At 46.7% G+C, this 19878-nt stretch overlaps 1 protein-coding gene across 1 annotated transcript in view; it reads left to right on the forward strand.

The window, feature by feature from the left end:
• Window positions 1-19878, forward strand: part of Tango6 (transport and golgi organization 6 homolog) — a 165354-nt gene that overhangs the window by 136909 nt on the left and 8567 nt on the right. The window contains exon 17 of the mRNA XM_021220424.1: window positions 1153-1266. Within this exon, the coding sequence (XP_021076083.1) occupies window positions 1153-1266 (114 nt within the window). The remainder of the gene's footprint in view (window positions 1-1152; window positions 1267-19878) is intronic.

A 19878-nucleotide genomic window follows, 5' to 3' on the forward strand; every position in this document is an offset into this window, starting at 1 on the left:
CCCTCTCCCTCTTTCCTCCTCTCCCCTTGGTCTCTCCCTCCCCTCCCCTCTCTCCTATGTGTGTTCCAGTTTCAATCTCAGGTCCTCATGCTTGTACAGCACTCAGTTTACCAACAGCGCTATCCCCGAGCCCCACACTGCTTTGTTTCATATAATTATTAGGTATGTATATATGGTGTGTGTGTGTGTGTGTGTGTGTGTGTGTGTGTGTGTGTGTGTATTGGAGGACAGTTTTCGGGGGTCAGTTCTTCCCTTCCCCCTTTTTGTGGGTTTCAGAGATGGAGCTCAGGCCACCTGGCTTGAGTAGCTCACGCCTCTCTACCCTCTGAGCCATTTAACCGGCCCACAGCACCATGTTTTACAAGTAGATTTTAGTCTTTCCTTTCTGAGATAGAATTGTCTAAGGGCCTGAGTACTAAAAGATCCACAGAGGAAGGAACTGAGGCAGAATCAATCTCTCTCCCTCTCCTTCTCTCCCCTCCACCTCCTCCCCTCCCTCTCCTCTCCTCTCCCCTCCACCTCCTCCCCTCCCTCTCCTTCTTACCCTCCCCCTTTCTCTCTTCCTCTCCCTCCTTCCTTCCCCTTCCCCTCATCCCTCACCCTCCCCCACCTTCCCTTTCTCTCTCCTCCCTTCTTGTGTGCCCCCATTCCACACTCGTACTTGAAACTGACTGTGACGACTTCCTAGAGTGAACACTCGGTTTGCAGGGCTGGGTGGGCATGCAGAGGGGAGGGGTCTCTCTCTCCTCCTAACCCTGTTGCTGAGGCTTTCATCAGTGCAGCGACGACGTCATGATGCCAGGCCGGGAACTCCGAAGCTCCTTAGTTAGGTCCTAGCAACTACCATGACCAGTCCTTCCTTCCTCTGATGTGAAGTTCCTAAAGACGAGCACCTAACACCTTTCCCCTAAGTTTAGAGAGACACTTGCATTTTGACCTTTCGTATTTTCAAACACTCCCCTGGTTCCATCCATGAATTTCCAATCAGATTTTGACCTTTTCCAGAAAAGCTTGTCTACACCAAACCTCTGCTGCTAGACCTCAGCTTCTTCATTGGCCATGAGGAATTAAGCCTCCCTCTCTGAGCCAGACTGCTCCTGTAGGTAATTATGCAACCCTGATTCCTCTTGCCTTCTCCCCTCACCCTCCTAGGTGACAACCTGCCTGACTGCTGTGGCTAAGACAGACACTGACATTCAGGTGCGCAGAGCTGCAATACACGTGGTTGTGCTGCTGCTTCGGGGACTCAGCCAGAAAGCAACAGAGGTAAGCCTGCCTCCCCTTCCTTACGTTGTCCTGTTATCCAGTCTTCCTGACTTGTACAGGTCCAGCTCAACCCTTCTTAGACATGAGCTGGTCAACAGTTTTCATCATTTGCATCTCCAGCTAGAGTCTCTGCAGTGCATTAGAGTTGCATGGTAACTGGCGCAGGAAAACCACACAGGCTCACTGAGGCCCTGAATCCTGGCACTCTCTCCGGGCAGGTTCCAAGGTGAGCTTGGAGCGCAGTCACCGTGCTCTGCAGCCTGAGTTCCTGTGCCTTGTCTTTCTGACTCACTCCGTTGTTCATGCTTAGGCACAGGAGGCTTCGTGTAAGAGACTGGCTTCCTGTAGTTCAGTCCATACTTCCTCTGTGGCATAAGTTACACATTTTTTCTTCCAGGGTTTTGATTGGACCTCTCCCTAGTGTATAGCCAATATAGGAAGAAAGTTTATGCATCCAAATGTGTGCTTAGATCAAGTGACCGCAAATTAATTTCTCTCTTGCTTCTAATGGAACCGCCTTCCTTCCCAGCTGATTTCAGATAGAGGCTGCATTAATAATTCACTTGCTGGCACGCACAGACTCATCTGTGACTTGCACATCAGTATTTAACCAAACCTCCAGGAAGCCATTGTGAGAGTGATTGTTCTGCCACACAGAACAGCATTATGCATGCTTATAGTTACCGTGTCAGGTTGCCGATGCCTGTTTGTACATGTAGGCACTCTCAGTCACCCTCTTCCCACGTCACACGGCCATGCTTCCTCCATCAGTACCTCCTTGCCATTGTTCAGCCTGGCAGCTGAACTTCCAAAGGGCCACTTCCCTGATCGTCACCCTCAGCTGCGCCTCTCCTTCCGCCCGCCTTCTCATGCACCCTGTCTGTGGTACGGGTTGGCCTGGATGAGCTCATGTGGCATGAACTTGTTTTAAAAACTTGACTACAGTGGCCTCAACAAGTAAGGATCTGTCTTTGTCAAGTCTCAGGAACCAAGGATTTCTTAGCAGCTCAACTATAGCAGGAGAAAGACTGTTGTAGGCACATTTACATCCTTTGGTGAGGGGGAGGGGCAGTTTCCTAGCATCACCATCCCTACCCCACCCCAACTTACTTTTGTTTTATTCATTAGCCAGAATACTCACCTAACCACTCCCCACTGTAAGGTATCTCCATGTTGTAGTTGGCTGGCACATTTCTCCTTGGAACAGAATCAAAGTTTTGTTAACAAAAAAGAAGGCAGGAAATGGATATTGGGACTGTGGTTAATATCCATTTAATATTAATAGTGACTCAAAGGACGTGGGGAGAAGGGTCTGGCTGAGTCACAGAGCTTCTCTAGAGGAGCAGTGTGCAGTGATGGAGTTCTCACGGATGGACGCGGGCACCATGACCTGACGATTCATAGAATTAAATGAATTGTAAATTCCCAACAAAACACAGCTCTTATGGAAAACCTACAGTACAAATGAGAATTAAGAAACATCTGTGTTAGATGGGCGGTGGCGCACGCCTTTAATCGTAGCACCAGGAGGCAGAGGCAGGTGGATCTCTGAGTTCAAGGCCAGCCTGGTCTGCAGAGCAACCAAGGCTACACAGAGAAACCCTGTCTCAATACAATACAATACAATAGAAAAGAAAAGGGAAAAGGAAAAGAAAAGAAAAAAGAAAAAGGGGCTGGAGAGATGGCTCAGCGGTTAAGAGCACTGACTGCTCTTCCAAAGGTCCTGAGTTCAAATCCCAGCAACCACATAGTGGCTCACAACCATCCATAATGAGATCTGATGCCCTCTTTTGGTGTGTCTGAAGACAGCTACAGTGTACTTACATATAATAAATAAATAAATCTTTTTTTAAAAAAAAAGAAAGAAAAGAAAAAGAAAGGTTGGCTGTTTTCTTAGTTAAGATCCACGGAGCTGGGATGTAGCTCAGTGGTCTAGCACCTGCCCAGCGCTCAGCACATAAAAGGCCCTAGGCTCAATCACCAACCACTCACGAAATAACTTAGGCTAGGCATAGTGTCGGATACTTAAAATGCAGCATTTAGGAAGCAATGCAGGTGGATCGTGAGTTCGAGGATAGCCTGGGCTACAGAGCAAGAGCCTACCTCAAGCAACAACAAAACTTGGGAAGCTTTGGCAAATACATCATGGTCCTTGTGTTGTTCTTGTTGCTGATTTTTTTCCTTTTGGGGTTGGGGGTTGATTTACATGTTCTACTCTGCACGAAACTATGTTCCTACTCAATATCACTATTCATGTAAATTTCTAATAACTGGGAAGATGGGATGAGGAGAATATGGGGACTCTATATTAAAATCTTCTATAAGTCTAAAACTATTTAACAATAAAAGTTGGCTTAAGGGCTGGAGACATGGCTCAGTAGTTAAGATCATGCGCTGTTCTTGCATAGGGTCCAAGTTTAATTACCAGTACCCATATCAGGCAGCACCCCGCTGCCTGTAACTCCAGCTTCAGCCGATAGGATATACATCTGACCTCCTCGGGCACACACAGAGATACACATGTACACACAAATAAATAGATAATAAATAATAAAATGTATTTAAAATAAGTTACAGCTTTATAAGGAGAAATCTAAGCTCAGTGTGTTGGTTTACCCTCATAACCCCAAAACTTGGAAGCTAGAAGCAGGAGGGACAGGGGTTCAAATTCATTGTCTGCTACAGAACAGGAGCTCCTGGGTCGCATGCATTAAACCAAGCAGATCTCTGAGACTCTAGCCATGGAGTGGAGCTCACTTGCAGTCCTCATGCTTCGTGGTTAAAGGCCCTGAATTTGACCCCTAAGGTCCCAAAAGAAAAAATTTCGTTAGTGCATGAATCCTTACTGAATAAGTAAGGATTAGTTACAGTATGCACACATGTACACACACACACACACACACACACACACACACACACACACACACAAAGGAGAATGTGTATGTGTGTGAATTAGAGAGAAATGATGAGCTTGCACAGTGAAAAGTGAAGCAGAGACTCTGAGCCAGCCGTGCTGCCGCGTGCCTGTGGTCCCAGCACTCCGGAGTTGAGAGCAGGAGGATCAGAGGGCTTCGCTGGCTACACGGCAAAGTCAAGACCAACATGGGTTATGGAGAGGGAAGCGAACGGAAACGTTATCCTGGTGTCTCCCGGCTGTAACTCGCTAATGAAAGCAGCACTAGCCTGTGGCCTTGAAGATCTTTGTCACTTTCAAACTGTAGTGTAGATAGGAAATGCCTCTCCTGTTCTCCAAGCCTCGTTCTAGTCGCGCTCACTGAAACTTATAGATCGTGCTTACGCAGTGAATGAAGGAAAGGAAGGAGGATGGGTCGATGCCTGTCTTCCACTGCATCATTGAGACCAGGTGTGCAGAATCTTGTAATCGTGCTGTGTGATTACACCCGGGGCGCTGTAATGAGTGGAGACACGGGCAGAGCTCACGCTGACATTTCTCCGTGGAGCTGTTTTGCCCCCCAGGAACAGCTGAAGTGAAAACCCTGCTCTGTTGGTGAAGTTGTGTGTGTTCTGTTCTGTCCCGCTCCATCACTGTCTCTACAGGGCAGGCAGCAGACAGTGCTGGGTTTCATCTGTTGCTCCCGGATGTGGAGCCCAGGACCTGTGGTGAAGGCATCTGGACAGGGAGGTAGAGGGGATAGATCAGGATAGATCAGGATAGATCAGAGGGAAGCCACCTCTGCTGTTAGTTCACCAGGCAGTTTTTAAGCTCATTCGCATTTGAAAGTAGCCAGAGTTTAGTTTTGTGGCAGTCAACCCAAAGTCTGCGAGCACTTTCTCATAGGGGGAAGGTGGGTCTCTTCTTAGCTTTGTTTTAGCTTTAGATGGTATCTACTTAATATACAGTATGACAGTTAATAAGCCAGAAGTTACCTTCTTTAAACTCCTATCTACCTAACTTTACTGAAAAATAAATTTGCTAAAAATACCCAGGAGAAGAGGCATGGCCTGTTCAGACCTGTAACTAGTGTTGCCTTCAGAGGTAAGAACAGCCTTCTTGACACAGACAGAGCGAGCTGGGCAACAGGGTAAAGAGATGGCACGTGACTCCCACCCTCTTCCCATGTTTGATCTCTGCCCAGGGACTTGCTCGTTCTATGCAGTAGTCTAGAATATACACATTCATAAATCTGCTCCAAAAACAGTAATTAGGGCAGTAGACATCGGGCTCCATCCTGTGACGCTGACACTGCTTCCCAGAGCAGCCACACGGTCTGTGTGATACAGTGAGCGGCCTGCCTGAGAGAGGGAGGAGGAGCAGGCAGGGTTAAGAGGCGTCCCGGCTTAGAGCGCTGACCCTGTGCATAGGAGTGTCTGTCTTCTTGGCTTTCACTGCAGGGACAAAGTTAAGAAGTTATTTGCTGAGGCTCACAGTACTGTAGGGACATAGCAAAGAGGACTTTCTAGCCCATACTGGAAGGAGGAGTCTAGGACAGCAAGCTGGTGGGCAGAGACAGACAATCTAAGAGAAGATCCAGTCTAAGAGCACATCCCAGTCCTGTGTGTTTGTGTCTGTGGCGAACCTCTGAAGGAGGCAATATAGCTGCCTGCTTTACAAAACAAAACAAAACACCCCAGAGGATCTGGAGAGCCGGCTAGGTAAGAGCACTGGATGTGCAAGCCTCTCCCGCTGACCCCTGCTCTCAGCACAGGAACACGTGCACTGAGGGCAAGGCAGCGAGGACAGGATGGCCAGGCCACCAGTGTAGCTCTAAGGTTCAAAGAAATAAGAGTGAGGGGGGTGGAGGGAGAGTGAGCTGCACCCCTGACATTCTCCTTTGGCCTCTGCACATGTAATCAGGTACACGTACAAGCACACATGCACACATGTGTAGTCATATACACATATGCACATGAACCATATACAGTGCACTGATACACAACACACATAATCACTCACACACATTAAAAAAAAAAAAAAAAAGAGCAAGCAAGTATGTAGCACAGGGCAAGAACTTGGGGCAGGAGCTAATGCAGAGGCCAAGAAAGTGTTGCTTACTGGCTTGCTTCACTTGTCTTGCTCAGCCTGCTTCCTTATAGAAGCCAGAACCACCAGCCCAGGGATGGCCCCACCCATAATGGGATGGACCCTCCCCCATCACAGCCAAACCTTATGGAATCATTTTCTCAACTGAGACTCCCTTCTCTCTGCTGACTGTTGCTTATGTTAAAGCAATGACATAAAACTAGCCAGCACACGAAGTCTCTGTGAAGCCCAGGCTAGCCTAGAACTCATGATGACGGGCATCTGCCTCAGAGTGGGATCACAGGAGTATGCCATCATGGCTGACATCCAGTGTTAGACTCTGGTGGTAGAAACCTCCCTCTTAACATTGTTATCTGGAAGGCACAGTGTCTGTACAGTTCATACTCAATAAAGACCAGGCATTTAATAAGAATCTTGTGAGCCAGGTGTGGTGGCGCACACCTTTAATCCCAGCACTCGGGAGGCAGAGGCAGACGGATTTCTGAAAAGTGAGTTCCAGGATAGCCAGGGCTATACAGAGAAACCCTGTCTCGAAAAACCTAAAAAAAAAAAAAAAAAAAGAATTAATCTTGTGTCCAGCATTGTTCGTAGTGACATTGGAGTTAGGGCGTAATTGGATTTAAAAGTAACTTTAAAAGTTTTTAAGTTGTCTTTTCTGGTCTGTGTACTGGGTGCTGTCCAAGGGGGTCTGAGGGACTCTGGACCAGCTGTAGCCGGCAAACAGTTACCGCTTTCTGAGGGGAAGCCAAAGTAAGGTGGGCTGCCGGGCCTCCTCCGTGGCTCCCACTGCCCCAGAGTTGGTGGCAGGTGGCAGGAAAGCTTCAGGAGAGAAAACTTCCCTGGAGGGTTACAGCACAGTAAGACGGGCACTCTCAGGTGATCTTTGGTGAAATAACTCCTGCGCTTTCCTCCTTGTGTGAACTGGACCTTATAAACATGTTGGGTGGGTTGGGATCTTGAGGCAGGTGCTTTCTATTGGCTTGGTCTGAGATGTTAGGGATACCTCATCTGCATGTGGAAAGACTTCAGGTGTTGTCCCTATGTGACTGATTGTCACAGTCCTCTCAATGGAGTGTGGTGGTCACGTGTTCCGGGACAGGAACCTGGCCGTGAGAACACCTCCCATTCTCAATGATGAGAATTGCTGGGGTTCCTGAATGTACTGGACCTTACCAGGTCTTCTGTTGGACTGGTAGCACAGTCCACAGCCCCACAGACTTTTACTCACCTTCCCTTACCCGCTCCAACCCGTCAACCAAACAGCATTAAGTGACTGTAGACTCTGTCGAGTTGACAAGCAGTATCAGCCATCGTTAGGTCTACCTTACTGAATTATGGCCTTGTTTAAAAAGCTGTGCCCATTACAGTGGCCCTGTTTCTAAACAAGGTCACATTCTGGGGCACTGGATTTGAGGACTTCAGTGTATCTTTTTCAGGAAGTAGAAACACAGAGGTCCTAAGAGTCCACAGCCCTCGCTTTTCACATCCACCCTGCTGCCATCTCGCATGCCTAGTGTGAGGTCTCCACTCCTCCTCTCCTTTCCACCCTCCAGCTCCAGACAAAGGGAGCAGTTCCTCTGACATGCTTACCTTGAAAGAAGTCAATTCTGTCACATGAACAGAGAAAACCAATGAGAAACCCAAGGAGATGTACATATGTATAATATGTATGTATGTATGTATGTATGTATGTATGTAATGTGTATATATATGTGTGTGTAGTATGTATGCATGTAGTATGAATTATGTATGTCCATATATATGTATGTATGTTGTATGTATATATGTAGTAAACAAGATCTTGGTGCAAATTCTAGTTTTTGTGCAAATCCCTAGACCTCTGTCACCCTCTTTTCATGTCTGTTGTATCTGTCTGACACAGAAGTGCCCAAGGGAGATGGCTCAGCATGTATGACACCCTCTGACTCTAAAGGTTGTCATCTAAGAGCAGTGATGTTGGTGGTCACCAGTGGCCATTACAGTGCTGTGCTGGGCTTCTGCTGCCATCGTCAACACTACATAACCTGCTCAACTCTCTGGCCCACTTGTTTGTTATTTTGCTCCAGGGTTATATTTTTCTTGTTTTAGTTTCTTTTGTGATTAGATTCTTTTTGTTCCTTCATTTCTTTTTTGAGGCAGAATCTCCTCTAGCCCAAGCTAGCCTCGAACTTGCCATGTATCCAAGGATGACCTTGAACTCATCGCCTGCCTTCACCTCTCACATGCTGGGATGGCAGGTGTGCACTGTCATGTTTAGTTTATATGGTGCTGGGCATGGAACCCCAGGCCGTTGGCTCACGTGCTAGCCAGGTACTGGACCCACTGAGCTACATCCCCAGTCCTCTCTTTTCTTTCTTTATTTCCCCTCACGCCCGCCAAGGCTGATCAAACTCAAGACCTAGCAAATACTAGGGAAGCAGTCCACCACTGATGTCATAGTCCCTACCTCTTACAGTGACTTTAAGAAATCTACTAAAAATAATTTTATATTGGCTGATCACATTATATCCATGTGGAGGGGTGTGCAATTAACTTGATATCTATAATTTTACAGTTAAGTTTATTGCAGCTGATGCATAAGAACATAAAAGCACATACACTAATGGAATGACTTGTAGTGTCTTATACATACATAAACATACTTTGGCTCAGACCAAGTACAGAATCATGCATGTGTACAATAACGTTAGGTACCTCACATTTGATTGTGCCAGGCACTCACCTGTCACCTCAAAACAAAGGATTTGTTTGTTGTTTTTTGATACAGGGTTTCTCTCTGTAATCCTGGCTGTCTTAGTACTCACTCTGTACTGGCCTCAAACTCGGAAATCCACCTGCCTCTGCCTCCTAAGTCCTGGGATTAAAAGTGTGCATCTCTACCCGGCAAAAGTAGTAGTGTTTTAAGCCAGGCCATCGGACCCTAAAACCTATGCTCTGCCTGCCTCTACCATTCCCCAAATTTACTAGATGGCCTATGTTGTAAAGAAAAAGGTTTCATATAAGTGTATGGTGTATGTGCATGTGTGGATGTAAGTGTACGTCTGTGTAGGAGCACATGTATACGTAGATGTGCATAGTTAATGCTGGTGTTCTCAAGTACTCAGTTTTATTTATTGAGGCAGGGTCTGGTCTGTTGCTGAACTTGAAGCTCACTGATTCTAGTTAGTCCAGCCAGCCAGCTTGCCCTGGAGAACCCCTGTCTCTGACTCTAAAATGTAAGGGTTATAGGCAGCCCCTGTGCCTGCCTGGAGTTTTGTAGTAGTACAGGGGATCCGAACTCTCATCCTCATGCTTGTCCAGGAAGCATTTTTCCCTAAGCCGTATCCCTAGCCTCCTAAAAACACTATCTTAAAGCAAATGATTTCTCTCGTGATACCTGAGAGTAGACAGTAGTCACAGACAGGTTTAATTACCCACACTAACAAGATTCAAAGTGACCTCTCAACAATGGGATGACAGTCCCAAAGCTTCTGGAACAAGCTGTCACATGTGAAAAAGAGTGGCTCCCATAGGCTCATGGATTTGAATACTTGGTCCCCAGCTGATGGAACTGTTTAGGAGGTGTGGCCTTGTTGGAGGAGGTGTGACATGGGGCGGGCTTATCCTCTCTGCCTTGTGCTTGTGGATCGGATGGAAGGTCTCAGCTTCTGCTCCACTGCCATGCTTGTTGACGTGCTCCCCACCATGGTGCAAACCCTCTGGGAACATGAGCCCCAAGTTAAAATTGTCATGGTCATGGTGTTTTGTCATAGCAATAGTAAAGTGACTAAGACAAAAGGGATGACCCTTTTCTCTTATGTGTATATTGGCTTATTCTGTTGTCTCAAGCCTGACTTAATCTGCTGTCTTTTGATTTCAAGGAGCCGATCAGAACAGAAGCAGTTTTCAAACGTTTGTTCCAACACATTAAAAACAATGTTTAGCTGGGCAGAGATGGCACACTCCTTTAATCCCAGCACTTGGGAGGCAGAGACAGGCTGATCTCTGAGTTAAAGTCCAGCCTGTTCTACAGAGTGAGTTCCAAGACAGCTGGAGCTACACAGAGAAACTCTGTCTCAAAAACAATGTTTAGTCACCAATTGATGCCTGTTTTTCCAAGGTCCATCATCTGCCAAACCTGAGGTGCATATGTGGGATTGCAGCTGTCAGATCATAGCCCCGAGCCCTGGAGTTAGAGACTAAAGTGTCTTCAGAAGCATATTCCAGGGGCACATTTGTCCAAGGATCTGAGCCAGGAGCCTGAGAGGACAGGGCTAAATGGTGTCAGGAGAGGAACAGTGCGAGGCCGAGAACAGACACAACCCAAGGAAAGCTGGCAAACGGCAAAAAGGCCAGGCTGGGACCAGCCAGGTGAAGATAGGCTCCTAGAAGGCCACTGCGGCTGACATAGACTATGTCACACAGCACATGTGACTGTGTGCTGTCTCCTCACAGCCTGAGTTCCATTTTCATACAGTTTCTTAAATCCATGTAAGTCATCTATCATAAAACTCACTCTTCACTATACTAAAGTCACAAAGCATGCAACCATCACCACCATCCAGTTGCAGAGCATTTTCACCATCACAAGATACAACCCCTATCTGGGCTGGGGTTGCTATGTAGCTGAGGAGAACCTTGAATTTCTGGTCCTCCTGCTTCTACCTCCCAAGTGCTGAGGGACTTCAGGCATGTACTACCATGTCCATCTTCATTAATTAATTAGGGAATCTTCCAAACTAGGCTATGTGAAAGTGAGCAGGATGCTATTAGTGATTATACACAACACCAAGTCAAGATAGGCTATCCTGACAAAACCAGAACCATGACTCCAAGATTCATCCACCTGTAGATCTTTGTGACTGTTGTTACCACGTTAGTTCTCTTTGTTCTACATAATACCACTTTAAAACCCCCTTCCTGTCATTTCAGTGGGATTTCAAGAGGGACAGGTGCAATTTTCCTTTCAGGAGGTATGAAAGACGGGCTTAACTAAACTCAGAATTTGTTTGGATTAAAATAATAGACACCTAGTATGATCTAGCCAAAGCAAAGAGACTTGAGCTTTTTTTTTTTTTTTAATCATTTTGTGTGGAGGGGGTGTTCTACCTGAATCTGTATCTATCAGAGGGGTCAGATCCCCCAGAACTAGAGAAGATGCTCATGAGCTACCACATAGGTGAAGTAGGTGTTGGGAATCAAACGTGGATCCTCTGCAAGTTCAGCTAAGTCCTCTTGACCACTGAGTCTCCTGTCTACTCTTCTTGCATGTGGGCTCCATACCCTTGCCCTGCAATCCAGCTCTTCTGAGGGAGGCGGCATTACTGCTGACTCTGGCCCACCGTACAGCCGGCCAGCATACAGTACTCAGAGCTTCCGACACTCAAGTCCCGTTCTGGCTGCAAAGGCAAATATCACAGACAAGAGACTTGACGTTCCACCTAAGACTGCAGGGCCATCCCCAGCACAGACAAGAGACTTGACGTTCCACCTAAGACTGCAGGGTCATCCCCAGCTTCCATGGGCTAAGGGGGGGATGGGGTTCACGATCTGTATGAAATTGGGTTCAGTTTCAACGTCGGTCATCTGTGAGAGGTGAGTGCTGTGGACATGAGTGTGGTGCCCTTCACTCCTCAACAATGACAGAGGCATATGACACTGGGACCTCGCTACAGCCGCTGAGTTATGAACACTCAGCCTCTTCTAGAGACATATGTGATAGCTTGTAAGACCTAACACTGAAACTTCTCTGTTCCTGTCCCCCACATCCCCATTACACAGACCTACATGTGGGAGGCCTGGCTTTGACTTCTGGATACCTCAGTGTCTGTAGAAGGCCTTTTCCTCATACTTCTCATCCTTGTCTAAAAGGACCAAAAAGACTCTCTTACTTATATATTTAAAGCTCCAGTATTTTTAGATATAAGTAGTAGAATTGATCGTTGAGGTACTTAATGTATATACCACAAAGATGCCCATTGGCATAGTAACTGATGAGTTTCTTCTCCTTTGAAATAAGGTCACATAAGTTTAGAAAGTACAGTGGTGTCCCTCCTAGAGATTCAGTTCGTGTTAGCCTGATAAAGAGTCTGTAGCAAAGAGACCAACATTTTCCCAATTCATTTACCAAGCACTGTTAGCCATCATAAGAATCCAGACGTCTCATTTTATGAATGAAGGAAGGGCTTGTGGGTTTTCCAGAGTTTTCCAAAGCTAATGCCAGGAAGCAGCAGTACTGGTTTCCTGGTGTCTCTGGTAACCTGCATTGCCAAATGCTAGTGAAAGTCAGCTTCTCCCCTCTCTCCCTGTGTGTAATTTACTTGTTCTTCCGGAACAAGATTTGTCATGTTACCGAGGGCACCTTAGTGACATCATCAAGATCTGTTATGTTACCCGGGTGCCTTAGGTAGCATTATTAAGGTGAGTCAGTATACAAAAGAGGACCAAGGCTTGGAACCAAAGACATGGCGTAGTGGGCAAGAATCCTCAGACCCAAGCTGAGGAGGGGCCATGTATGCTTTAATCCCCGACTCAGAAGGCGGAGGCAGGCAGATCTCTGAGTTTGAGGTCAGCATGGTCTACAGAGCAAGTTCCAGAACACCCAGAGAGAAACCCTGCCTAGGTGGTGGAATACACAGACATGTATTTGGAATCTCGGTGCTCCTACAGGCACATAGGAGGCAAAAGTTCATGGGTCAGACTCCTGCTTACTTAACAGAAAATCAAGAGACTCCTGTTTCAAACAAATAGAAGGCAGGGACCTTTACCAAGATTCTTCTCTGACCTCTATACTACATTTACACACATACACATGAATGTACACACAAACACATATCCAGAATCAGGTTTGCAAAAATCCATTCTCTCAGCCTTGTCTAGATCAGACCAATAAGTTTTTATTAGGACATGTACTATTATGACCCATTTTTATAGTATTGCCTACATTCTGCTAAGTAGAAGGGATAGCTGCTTACACAGCGGGTGTGTTTCTAAGCCACTACAATGACCCAACCTCAATACAGAGAAGAAAGAACAGGGTACTAACTCCGAATAAGACATGCATTATTCAGTTGCTCTTGCATGTAGACTCTCCATGAGTGGGATAGCTACAGATATAGATGGACTCAGGTATCAGAGGAACTGTGAATGACACGCCATAGCTTTCAGACTTTGAGCACGGTCTGTTGAGCATTTATTTATTTATTTTATTTTATTTTATTTTATTTATTTATTTTGGTTTTTCAAGACAGGGTTTCTCTGTATAGCCATGCCGTCCTGGAACTCACTCTGTAGACCAGGCTGGCCTCAAACTCAGAAATCCACCTGCCTCTGCCTCCCGAGTGCTGGAATTAAAGGCATGTGCCACCACCGCCCGGCTCTGTTGAGCATTTATTATGTAACAGCACTGATGTCTGCGTGCTATACATGAATTGACCCATCTGGTCTTTGTAACCGCTGGGTTTAGGGGTAGTTTCATGTGCCTGTTGTTAAGATGAAGAGACTAAGGCAAGGAAGATAGGTTAACTGTTCCCCAACTGTCCAGTGACAGAGCACTGTAGCTTCAGAACAGAGTCTCAGTCTTCTGTGTCCCTGTCGCCTGCGAGACTCAGACACAGTTACCTGGGCATTCATTCATTTTACAGATCATGACCAGATAAAGGCTGCTTGGGATCTGTGAATCCATAATATCCAAAGGGAATCCAGACCAGGCCATCTCTTCCGCCAGTTCCTGTCTACCCAAGAGCAGGACAGAAGAGCTGTTGGAGGGTGTTTGGGCTGGCGGTGGGCCCAGGAGCCCTCCAGGACCTGTCAGTAAGTCTTCAGAGAGCACAGACAGGAAACAGGCAGGTTGCCTTTGCCCTTCCTCATGTCCTGCCATCTCTTGCCAAAAACCCAGCCCTAGATTTTGCATCCAGCAACTTCCCATCACAGAGAAGACGAGAAGTACCAGGGAACACAGAGAGCACAGGAGACCACCCCCTTGCGGGTTGCCAGGCTAGGGAGAGTCTTGGGACTTTTTCTCCCTCCCAAAGTAATTGCGCTGCTGTGACAGGCTTCTGGGTGGCAAACGTTCCTCTATATCCCTTCCTCTGAAAAGAAGAAATTCTGGGTACTCTTGTCTTGGGGTGATGTGAGATGACACCAGATTGATATTGGGTAGACTGGGCAAGGTGGGACAAACCTGGGAAGTGGGGGTGGGAGGCAGCCCAGGGCCGGTGACCAATGGTCTTTGGTTCCCTGTCTGCGCCTACATCTTCTTCAGGTGTCCTGGTGCCGATTTCCCCAATTGTGCATAAGGACAAAAGTGATGACTCTGGCCCTGGTGATTGTCAGTGGGAAATTAACTCATGATGTTGGTTGCTTCTGTACACAAATGGATGAGTGACTTAGACTTCCCAGTAGTGCCAGTTGGTAAGGAGGTATATGATGTTCCAGGCCAAGCTCTACAGAATGATAATGAATGTGAAAAAATTTTATGAAGTGAATCATCTATTATAGACTCAAGACAATCCAGTAAACTCTGGTAGACATCATTTACAAAAGATGGCCTAATAGAAATCAAGGTTCATTTTCAACAAAAACTAAGGCAAGTGTGAGAAATGAGGAGGCTAGCCAGGCTGTGGCACTCAGGATACAGTCAGGTGGATCTCGGTGAGTTTAGAGGCCATCCTGGTCTACAGAGGGAGTTCCAGAAAAACCGAAGCTACACAGAAAAACCATATATGGAAAGAGAGAAAGAGAAAAGGGGCTGGTGAGGGATTGGAGGTGGCACAGTGGTTAAGAGCACTGCTCTTCCAGAGGGTCTAGGTTCAGTTCCCAGCACCCACATGGAGGCTCACAGCTGTCTGTTACTCCAGGCCTGAAATCCAACAGCCTCTCCTGACCTCTATGGGTACTGCAGAACACAGTACATTTACTCAGTACATTTACTAGTGAGATATTCATACACATACTAGAAATAAAATCTTTAAGTAAATAACGGTTTTTATTTTTATTTTTATTTATTTATTTATTTTTGGTTTTTTTGAGACAGGGTTTCTCTGTATAGCCCTGGCTGTTCTGGAACTCACTTTGTAGACCAGGCTGGCCTAGAACTCAGAAATCCNCCTGCCTCTGCCTCCTGAGTGCTGGGATTTAAGGTGTGTGCCACCACTGCCCGGCTGGCTTAACAGTTTTTAAAGAGCAGGAGTTGAAGGTCATCTCCAGCTACTGAGTTTGAGGGCTGGGGAGGTAGGTGGCTCAGTGGGTAAAACATTTGCTGCAAGACAGACAGCCTGCATTTGATCCACCAGACCAACGTCTGAAGGAGAGAACCAGGTCCTTGTTGGTCATTGTTCTCTGACCTCAGCACAGGCACTGTGGTCTGTGGTCTCCTCCACACAAAATAAATAAATGCTATAAGTTCTCTTCGAGCTCACTGTTCATTACCCCATGGTTTGTTTGCTCAGGCAATGTGTTCTGGTGAAGCCCACACCCTCCAAGCTTCTGCATTTAATATTGCTAAGACTTACTAGTGGCTAACTGTATACCTCGAAACTCTTTAGGTCCTAAATCCTCATAGCAACAAGCAGGCTCACAAACTATTCGCAGGTGAGACTCTGGGGCGCAGCACGCTTATGTCTCGATGCTCAGGTCACACAGCCGGCAGAGGTAGAAGTGAGGTGCCAGCTTTGCTGTTCCAGAAGGGTTTACTGGAACAAGCCTCAGACTGTATGGAGAGACATGTGAACTGTTAGAGATGTGTTCACACAAACATGGCTTCCCAGGACCCCTTTGCTTCACCACTGGGCTTTCTTCTGGTCTCCGGTTCTCCTGAATTAGCAGGTATTGTGTCATTGGAATGAGGAAACGGAAGCCTGCCACCTTGTTGAGGCAGGTTTTTCTTTTTGTCTCAACTGAGCTTCACGCTGTAGGCAGGCTGGTAGGGTGGGGAGTTCTGGGGAAGACTCTCCCTGTGCTGACAATGTAACACGTGCTCCCAAGTCCAGCTCTTATGTAGGTACTAGGAAACCCAACTCAGGATGTCCAGCCGGCATAGCAAGTGCGTTCACCTGCAAAGCCATCTCACTGGCCTGGGAGATACAATCCAAATATACATGTCAGAATTATCCTCCATTCTGTGAAAAGAAAACGGGCGTGGTGGCGCATGCCTTTAATCCCAGCACTTACGAGGCAGAGGCAGGTGGATTTCTGAGTTTGAGGCCAGCCTGGTCTACAGAGTGAGTTCCAGGACAGCCAGGGATATACAGAGAAACCCTGTCTCGAAAAAAACAAAAAAAAAAAGAAAAAAAGAAAAGAAAAAAGAAAAAAAGAAAACTTCGTTCATAATCATGAAAATTCCAAGAAATATAGTCCAGGTCTCTTTGCCTTGTCACTGGCACGTAGCTGCATCTCGGGCAGCCACTTAACACATTTACTTTTGAAATAATGGCAGGTCCCCACTAAGTCTCCTGTCAGTTTTTTGGGTCTTTTGTTGTTTTGTTTTCCGGATATCCTGTGCTGCTTCATCCTTATTCGTATTAGATTATTGATTCTGGGGAACTGGGAGGTTGCTTGGGGGGTGGGTGCTTATTACCAAAACATGAGCATCTCAACCCCCCCAGCACCCACAGAAGAGCCAGTGGCAGAGACGAGCAGGTCACGAGAGCAGCCAGGCTTGCAGAAATGAGCGATCAGTGGAAGACCCTGTCTCAACAAACTGTCCGATAGAGGAAGATCCCCAAAGGTGACCTCTTGCTTCCTCATACCCTCATACACACACACACACACACATTGTTGAGTTTCTTATAGATACATCATTGTTATTAGGTTGTCAGAATCACCTACAAAATATAAGAAGTATTAAAAATTTTAAAGTCATAAGTCCCAGACTTTAAGAATCTGATTCTTAGAAATCTGGCAAGTCCCAAACATTTTAAAAGTTTTTTGAGGGGGTCGGGGAGGGACTGTAGAGGTGGTTCAGCAGTTAAGAGCACTTGTTCTTTCAGAGAACCTGGGTTCAGTTCCCAGCATTCAATTGGCAGCTGGCAGCCATCAGTAGCTCCAGTTCCAGGATGTCTGACACTCTCTTCTGACCTCCATCAGTACCAGTCATGTATGCGATGCACAGACATCCATGCAGGCAAAGCATGCATACATGTAAAATAAAACAGACAAAACTGAATTAAATGTTTCATAGAGGCCACAGCCATGGCTGGCTTGCTTACTATACACAAGGTATGTCCCTTTATACCACTAAATAATAGTGAGGCTTCTCATTTGTATTGGTAGCATAAGTCGGGGGGGGCACTAGCTACTTAGACAGTATCCCTTGGGGGCAGTGTGTCCCCCCTCTGTGGTGAGGGCTGGGGTTATAATCTTTAGCATGTTTCACACTCCATGTGTATTGCTAATACAAAACAATACAGACCCTAACCTCATCTGTATGTCCACACATCTGGTTCTCTCCAGCCTTTGGCCAAGCTCTACAGCCTTTTCTTCCTCGGTCACTGCAGCACTGAATTCCACTAAGCAGATGATCTAGGGTCTGCAACCAGTACTTTCTCTACTTGCAAAGACCTGGCTAACTCCAGGGACACTCAGGCTGTTTGAGCAAGCTAAGATTATAATGATTCAGGGTGTCCCAAAGCAAACTGGCACTTCCTGGAATCAGACATTAGCCTGTCAGCTCCCCCTATGCCCGACCTGCCAGGTGCCATCCAAATAAACAAGGCCGACAGTGCAGGAGAGGGACAGATTTCCTAATGATGCACACCTTTAAAGGCAAGGTTTGTAGCATCTTCAATCTTGGCAGATACCGACCGGTTTGAATTCTAAACTTCTAAACCCCAATCCCAGTTCTGTAAACTGGGATCAATAACCCTGTGTCACAGGATTCAGTGGTAAAAGACGTGGAAAGGGCTCAGCCCCGTGACCAGTGTACAACCACCAATAAATGGCAGCAGTGATCCGTTTCCTGCCCCGTGGCTGTCTGGCAGAATGCTTTCGGGGAAGGAAGGAAGGAAGGAAACAGGACCTCCACCCTTGGCAGGTGTCTGCCTAGAGATCCCGGGAGTTGGAAGCAATAAACCCTGTCTCCAGGTGTGGCAGTTGAGTGCCCTTTGAAGGGTGAATTTGTCATGGATCTCTCAGATGCTGCCAGTCTCGCAGCAGCCATAGCAGCAGCAGCAGCTGCAGCCACCCGCCACCTTTGCACGGGCTCTGGCCATTCTCCTTGCTGCCTTTGTTCTATTTCGGTGCCTGTGGAGGTGCAGGAAAGCTGCTGTCTTCCTTGCGTTGCTATTTAAAGACATTCTGAAAGAGGCTGCACTGTTCCTACTGCGGTGGCAGCTGTGGCTCCTGTCCCTGCCACAGAGGTCTTCGAGCCCCATGGCCTCTGAAACCTTGGGTGGAAGTGCCTCAGCAAGAGCTAGCCTGGAAGCACACATTAGACCTGGGCGTCTGCTCTCTGCCTTTTGTTTAGGACCCTGAGCCATCATCTCTACCAGGAGCTTACAGCCAGCTGCTGCTTTGGTCTCTGTCCCTGCACTGCCTCACCTTCCTATATCCCTGGAAGGTTTTTTGTTTGTTTGTTTGGGTTTTTTTGGTTTTTTTTTTTGGTTTTGTTTTGTTTTTTTAGCACTCAGCCAGTTAGCTTCTCCCTTGCTCTCCAGGGAAACTCATGCATGATACTCCCTTCCTCTTCCACCCCATCTACAGTTCAAACTTGGGATTCTTTCCCCATCGTACAGCTAGACACAATCCAGGGGGCTCAGGGTGCTGCTTATCTCTAAGTCTAATAGAAATACTCTGAAAATAAATGCTCTCTGAAAGGCTCAGTAACCTTCAGTTAATAATGGCAGCTTGGGCTTCAGTGAGCCTGTGTTCTCTAGCCACCAGGCATGGCTAGAATAGAATCCCTTAGGTGGCAGGACTCCTGCCTCTCTGCTGACTTCCCTGCACTCTCGATGCAGTGTCTCAAAAGTCTGGCCTTGCTGTTGGAGTCAGCCCTAATTTCTTTTTCCTAGACCTCTCAAAGTGAAGCTTTAGATTTTATCAGTAAAGTAGCTGGCCAGCAGCTGCCTGCATTTGGCTCCCCCAACTGCCCCTTCTCATGATGGTAGAGAGGCTGCCTGCCTTGCAGGCTTGGAGCCCAGACCTGTTTGCTGGCCCTGCAGAATTCCCCCCAGTGCCCTCAGTGCTGCACAATAGCATAATCAGATGTTGCAGTGCAATACACGCCACTACCACCTGACCCACACTGGCCCCTACACTGAACTGAAGTTTTCCTAAGGTGCACAACTCGCTGTAGCTGTTTCATACTACATTAATCCTGTGTCTGTCTGTTACATAGAGTGGAAATTGAACATATTAGATGAAATGCAAAGCTCTTTTCCATCTGAAACCTCATTGTTCCTTGTTGTTCTTTTTACTTACACATTTTAGTGATGATTTAGACAGAAATTGTTCTTTATGACTTAATATTAGTTGTGGTCCTTTAAATTTTCTATCTGCCTTTTTGTTTGATCTGGTTTTTGTTTGTTTTTTTTTCTTGTTGTTGTTGTTTTTTGTCTGTTTGTTTTGAGTCAAGGTTTCTCTGTGTAGTCTTGGCTGTCCTGGAACTCTCTCTGTAGACCAGGTTTTAAAATCAC

Source organism: Mus pahari, chromosome 20 (genome assembly GCF_900095145.1).
Source record: "Mus pahari chromosome 20, PAHARI_EIJ_v1.1, whole genome shotgun sequence".
In the NCBI taxonomy this organism is placed as follows: Eukaryota; Metazoa; Chordata; class Mammalia; order Rodentia; family Muridae; genus Mus; species Mus pahari.